At 42.2% G+C, this 6,699-nt stretch overlaps 1 protein-coding gene across 1 annotated transcript in view; it reads left to right on the top strand.

The window, feature by feature from the left end:
- The first annotated feature begins 903 nt into the window (after positions 1-903).
- The window catches only part of DHX8 (DEAH-box helicase 8), a 42,259-nt gene continuing 36,463 nt past the window's right edge, over positions 904-6,699 (top strand). Inside the window, exons 1-4 of the mRNA XM_007531850.3 lie at positions 904-1,124; positions 3,514-3,599; positions 5,585-5,657; positions 6,013-6,098. Of these exons, the coding sequence (XP_007531912.1) occupies positions 977-1,124; positions 3,514-3,599; positions 5,585-5,657; positions 6,013-6,098 (393 nt within the window). The 5' untranslated portion in view covers positions 904-976. The remainder of the gene's footprint in view (positions 1,125-3,513; positions 3,600-5,584; positions 5,658-6,012; positions 6,099-6,699) is intronic.

Genomic DNA, 6,699 nt, shown 5'->3' with positions numbered 1-6,699 from the left:
CTGGCGGAGCCTTAAAGTGTATTTGGTTTTAAGTTACACACAATGTGGTTATAATTTGGCTTTTAAAAGATCACCATACGATTTATATATGTGTTTAAAACATTTACAATAATAAATGTACATCTTACTTCATGGTTTGGAGCTTGTGGAGCTCCAGCTTGCTAAGCCAAATCTCTTACTATTGGGCTATCTGTCTGTTCTGTTTCTGGCCACAGATTTTCCTTCTAATTCCACTGGTGGCTGTCTTAGGCCCGGCCTCGGTGTGACCAGTGGCTCCAGGAGCCTCATCACTGTTTATGTTCATATTTCCAAGCTTTTGGGGTCACATTTCTAAATGATAGATGATGTTGCCGGAAGTCATGCTCCCAGTGGAGGCGTCTCCCCTCCTCGCAGCAGCAGGTGGCCGCAAGGGCTCAGAACAGCTCCCTCAGTGGCTGGGCCGCAGCTGCGCCCAGGAGGGAGCCGCCCGCCCCTCAGTCCCCCTTTTTCAACTTTTTTTTTTTTTTTTTTTTTAACCAGAACTGAACTATGGTGGTGCGGGGGACTGAACCTGGGATTTTGGAGCCTCAGGCAAGAAAGCCTTCTTGAATAACAATTATGCTATCTACCCCCGCCCTTTTTCAAGACTTCGAACGCAACAGCGCAGTAGAGTCGCTTCTTGCACTGGCTATGGCTGCCCTCTGCTGGTGCAGGGCGGGAGTGCGTTGAGAATGAACTTTTCGGACCTGATGGCCGCCAAGAAGCTTTCTGGCCTCTAGAGGGAGCCAGCAAGTACTCAGAGTAACCCACTCCGTCGTCCCTTCTTTAGGAACTTCCTGTATGATCTCTATGGTTCTTTCGGTTTGCGTCAGTAGGCGACCTGAGTTCAATTTACCGTAAACAAAAGGGATGTGCGCCGACCCGGAAGTCGGAAGTGAAAACTGGGTTTGGGTGGGAATTGGAGCGGCGGTCTAGAGGCTAAGCGGAAGCCTCAGCCATGGCGGTGGCTGTCGCCCTCGGGGCGTCTGTAATAGGAACAGAACTAGGCCCCGCTGAAGAACTCGCCAAACTCGAGTATCTGTCTTTGGTGTCGAAGGTTTGCACAGAGCTGGACAATCACTTGGGCATCAACGACAAGGATTTGGGTGAGCCGGGGGAGGTCGGTGCGGGCTGTGGGTTTGGGGGTTTAGGGACGCGGAGGAAGGAAGGGTTGTGTGTGTACCTGTGTGAGTCCGTGTATCTGTCTGTCTCTCGTCTCGGAAATCTATTAGGAATCGTAGTCTGTGACCGAGGTTTCCACGCCGAGCTGTTAGAAACCATTTTCCAGAACTGTCAGTGAAACGCGGAGGTTGAGAGGTGCGGAGGGGGGGGGTCATCACTCTTTGCACCCCCCAGCTTGATTATGATCACAGGCATTTTTGCGGTTCTCATATGCCAGATACTATACCTATTGCTTTACTTACAGCATTTTATCTTGTCTTCACATCTCCCAGTGAGATGGTTTTATCTGCTTCTAGATTAATACAAAATTCTGAGTAAATAACACCCCGCAAGGTCACGTATCAAATATGAACCTGGCCTGGAATCCAAGTCTTTTGAAACTAGTGTCTGTGCCGTTAATTGTTGCTTTTTTAACCACACCCACCTGTGGCATTAGCTCTAGGACCCTAACTATTTTTAGTTCCTCAGTTTGGATTCTCTATATATGCAATTTGTCCTCAAACGTCTTAAATTGGGTGTTTGAGAAACGGTAGAAATATTTTTGATTCCCAATCCATATTTGTTGGTTCAATTAATGATGCCCCTATATACTTAGGAGAATTAATTCTGGCCTTATCAATTATCAGGTGATAGGCCAGTACTTCAGATCTTAGCTTCCTCTTCTGCAAAACAGGGACAGTAGTGGTACTTAGCTATGATGATTGTTGTGTGGATCATGAGAATAACATGTGAAGCACTAGAGAGGCCAGAGCATATGCACAGCCAGGGTTTGAACTCGGGGCCTCATACTTGCAAAGAATGCTGTTACTGTGCTTCCTTCTTGGTCTTAGTTAGAAAGTTTTTAACTGCTGAAATTATTATTAACTTGTATATAAACTCAATCCATGTACCCTGATGGTATTTGGTTTTCATTTAATGGCATCAAAAGGTAAAGGCAAATTGTGGGGTGGCTGTGGAGTGGTAGCACTGATTTAAAAGTTATTTATCCAGACCTCCTATGTTGTTACTACTGGTTTATTTTAGAATTAAATTGCAAATTATTATTTTTTTGATATAACTCAGTTTTTTTTTTTCTTCAGCTTGTTGTAAAGTTCACATCTTTCTTTAAGAAAGCTCTAATATTGGCAATTTCAAGAACTAGGTAGACTAGTGGAGAAAAATTTGGAGGGGAGTGGGGAAATAGCACAGTGGTCATGCAGAAGGTTCAGAGGTCCCAGGTTCAATCCCTAGCACCACCATAAACCAGAGCTGAGTAGGGAGGGGAAAAAAAGTGTGTGTGTGTTTGTGTGGGGTGTGTGTGTGTGTGTGTGTGTGTGTGTGTGTGTGTGTGTGTATCTTGAGCAGTGAAGGGCAGGTGAATTGAGCAGTTTGGAGATTGTATAATCACCTGCTACCTGACCTCATAGGTAGATTGGGCTCATCCTTGCATAAACTAGAAAATATCTTGTGTGTGTCTTTGTCACATACACACACAGAGAGAGTGTGTGTGCGTGGTCTCATGTTTCTGGACATTGTCCTCTCTGGATATTGTCCCTGTTGGAGTTTATAGAGTTTGATGGGAAGAGAGGTATAACCTGGGATAAGGAAGTCTTTAATTAAATGTATTCAAGGGACTGGTAAGTTATTTTGAGTAATAGTTTCTTTCCATTGATAAAGATTTTCCAGAAAACATAAAGTGAAAAAAATTGCCACAACTTACATGGATAATGTTGGTAGTCTAAATTGTCATTCTTTTTTTTTTTAGTTAAAGAAAAAAAATTTAATTATCTATTTTCCCTTTTGTTGGCCCCCTTTTTTTTATTGTTGTTGATGTCATTGTTGTTAGGACAGACAGAAATGGAGAGAGGAGGGTAAGACAGAGAGGGGGAGGAGAGAAAGACAGACACCTGCAGACCCACTTCACCACTCGTGAAGCGACCCCCCTGCAAGTGGGGATCCAGGGCTCCAACTGGGATCCTTAAGTTGATCCTTTTGCTTCATGCCACCTGCGCTTAACCCGCTGAGCTACCGACCGAATCACTTTTTTTTTTTTTTTTAAGATATATTTATGGGGAGGGGAACACAAACCAGAGCATGACTCTGGTACATGTGATGCAGGGGATTAATTCGAGACATTGTGCTTATGAGTGTGGTGCTTTGCCCACTGCATCATCTCCTGAACTGCTGAATTGTCATTCTTTACCCTGCTGGGTAACTGGTAATATTTGGTTTTTATAATTGTTTTTATGGTTGCCTTAAAAAAAAAACACATCTGAAACTGATTTTTTTTTTGCTCAAGCCTTTTTTAAAATTTTTAACTGTTCTCATTTGCAGCTGAATTTGTGATTAGCCTTGCTGAGAAAAATACCACCTTTGATACATTTAAAGCTTCTCTGATGAAAAATGGTGCAGAATTTACGGTATGTGTATTTGGAGAGCCCCTTCTTAATGCCATTATTGAATTTAATAGAGTTTTGATATTGAAAGGAAATAATTTGCATATACTAATCAAATAAACCACTATGTGTATAATGCTTTCATACCATTAGTTGCGATGTAAGCAGGAAAATGCATAGGGTTTCCATCATTAAGTCTGAATGGGTGTTTTTTTTTTTTATATTTATTTTATTTATTTCCTTTTGTTGCCCTTGTTGTTTTATTGTTGTAGTTATTATTGTTGTTGTCGTCGTTGTTGGATAGGACAGAGAGAAATGGAGAGAGGAGGGGAAGACAGAGAGGAGGAGAGAAAGACAGACACCTGCAGACCTGCTTCACCGCCTGTGAAGCGACTCCCCTGTAGGTGGGGAGCTGAGGTTCGAACCGGGATCCTTATGCAGGTCCTTGTGCTTTGCGCCACCTGCACTTAACCCGCTGCGCTACAGCCCGACTCCCCTGAATGGGTGTTTTAATTCTTGTTCTATGAATCAGAAAGTCAAAAACAGGAATTTTGGTTTTGGAGGTAACCGTTCTAAACCATGGTGAATAAAATAATTGAAGGGAACTAAATTGCCTTTCCCCTCAAGGAGTTTCAAATAATGAGCTTTGTCTGAAGTTACTAGGCTTGTGTCACTTCAAGATGACACTTTCTGCATCACTGTTCTAATTAGCTGAATTTAGGTGCGTAGTCCACCACCTCCCCCCAAAAAAGATTCCACATCTATTTTTTCTTTTTCTTATCTTTATTTATTGGGTAGAAATTGAGAGGAAGGGGGAGATAAGGAGAGAGACATAGAGACACCTGCAGCACTGCTTCACCACTTGCAAAGCTTCCCCCCTACAGGTGGGCACTGGGGGGCTTGAACCTGGGCCCTTGTACATTGTAACAGGTGCATCACCACCTGGCCACATATCTCTTTTTTCTTGCTTTTATAAAGTTTATTTTTTACCACCAGTGTCATTGCTGGGACTTGGTGCCAACACAACAGTTCTACGGTTCCCAGTGACCATTTCTCCCCACCCCACCTTTTTTTTTCCTGATAAGAATAGGGAGAGATAGAAAAGGGGGGAGAGACAGAGATACTTGCAGTGCTGTTCTACCACTCATGAAGCATCCTCCCTGCAGGTGGGGACCAAGAGCTTGAACATGGGTCTTTATGCATGTTAACATTTATACTCTACCTCTTGTGCCACTATCTGATCCCCCGGTTCTCTCTCTGTTTTTTGGTCCTTCAGGAATATATATATATATATATATATATATATATATATATATATATATATTTTTTTTTTTTTTTTTTGCTTTTAGGGTTATTGCTGGGACTTGGTGCCTGCACCACAAATCCACTGCTCCTGGAGGCTGTTTTTTCCCTTTTTGCTGCTCTTGTTTATCGTTGTTGTTGTTGTTATTATTGTCATTGGATAGGACAGAGAGAAATGGAGAGAGGAGGGGAAGATGAGAGATGGGGAGAGAAAGATAGATACCTGCAGACCTGCTTCACCACCTGTGAATCGACCCTCCTGCAGATGGGGAGCTGGGGGCTTGAACCGGGATCCTTACGCTGGTCCTTGCGCTTTGCCATGTGCGCTTAACTTGCTGTGCTACTGCCTGGCCTCCAGGTATATATATTTTTTTACCTCCAGGGTTATTGCTAGGGCTCAGTGCCAGCCCTCCTGGCAACCTTTTTTTTTTTTTTTTCCTTTTCTTTCTATTTTATTTGACAAGACAGAGAAAAATTGAGTAGGGAGAGAGACAGAGACAGAGAGAGATACCTGCACACTACTCATGAAGCATCCCGTCTCCCTGCAGGGAAGGAGCGGGGCCTCAAACCTGGGTCCTTGTGCATGGTAATACGTGTGCTTAACCAGGTGCACCACCACTTGGCCCCCCTCACTTGCCTTTTTAAGTGTTCTTATCTGTGGATTCAGGGTCTGACTTTTTTTTTTTTTTTCCTATTTCTTTTCACAGGATTCTCTTATTAGTAACTTGCTTCGCCTCATACAAACCATGCGTCCTCCAGCAAAGCCTTCCACCAGCAAAGGTGAGTAGAGCTGCGAGCTGAGCTCAGCCTGCGGAATGGTCTGAATTGGGAGCATCTTGTAAGTTACATTAGTTTCCTCTTGGCCACTGCTGAGCAGATTTAAGATGAAATTAAATGGCGCTATAACCAAATAATGCTGATGTATTTCCTATGCCAGATAGTTTTTGAAGGTTTTGTAATCAACATTCTTAGAAAATTAAAGCTCATTTATAGTAATGTGTTTGTATGGCTAATATGTAGCAAAATGCCACATTCTGTTTTAGTTTGATACAAATCTAATGTTGAATTTATTGTTAACCTTTATGAATTCAAACACATCTTTCTTTTATCCCCTCATGGTCTTGAATGAAACAAGATCCAGTTGTTAAACCTAAAACTGAAAAAGAAAAGCTGAAAGAACTCTTCCCAGTCCTTTGCCAACCAGACAACCCTTCTGTTCGGGTACTGAAAACCATTTGTTTTGTTTTGTTTTATGACAAGCATTCTAAAATCGTCTACTACTAATGTATGTTCCCCACCCCACTCCTTTTCTTTGTATCATTAATTACTAATTTTAAGTTTGCCTTCATAATAACATTTTAAAAAAAAAGGAAAGTATTTGACCCTTTCTGAGCACATACTATGTGTATGATAGTGTTAAGGGTTCAGAGAGTGATAGCTGGGGAAACTTAAGGTTGGGAGTGGTGGGAAGCAACGATTAGGGATCTAAAAAAGGTATGAAGTCACTTCAAGTTCTGGAACCTCTGAACCCCTTCACACAGTTGCTTCCCTCATGGAGAATATCTGTACAGATACTGGGCTTGGGAATGAGATATAAACATGTAAACAGGCTGGTGTGGAAGAGGCAGGGAGTAATCAAATAAGCATATAATATAGCTAATAGCAATAAAAGTTGTGGAAAAAGTAAAGCATAGGAGAGGGAATGGAGAGGAAGATTTGCATTTAAAAATTTTAACTTCCATTTATAATCACTTGCGTACTTTCATGGGAGAAGTGATAACTAATTGCTTTCTGTGTACTTGTATGAAGGACAAAGAGGATT

This window comes from Erinaceus europaeus, chromosome 12, assembly GCF_950295315.1.
Source record: "Erinaceus europaeus chromosome 12, mEriEur2.1, whole genome shotgun sequence".
NCBI lineage: Eukaryota > Metazoa > Chordata > Mammalia > Eulipotyphla > Erinaceidae > Erinaceus > Erinaceus europaeus.
The sequence above is the reverse complement of the archived record's forward strand: the minus strand, read 5'-3'. Positions and strand labels throughout refer to the sequence as shown.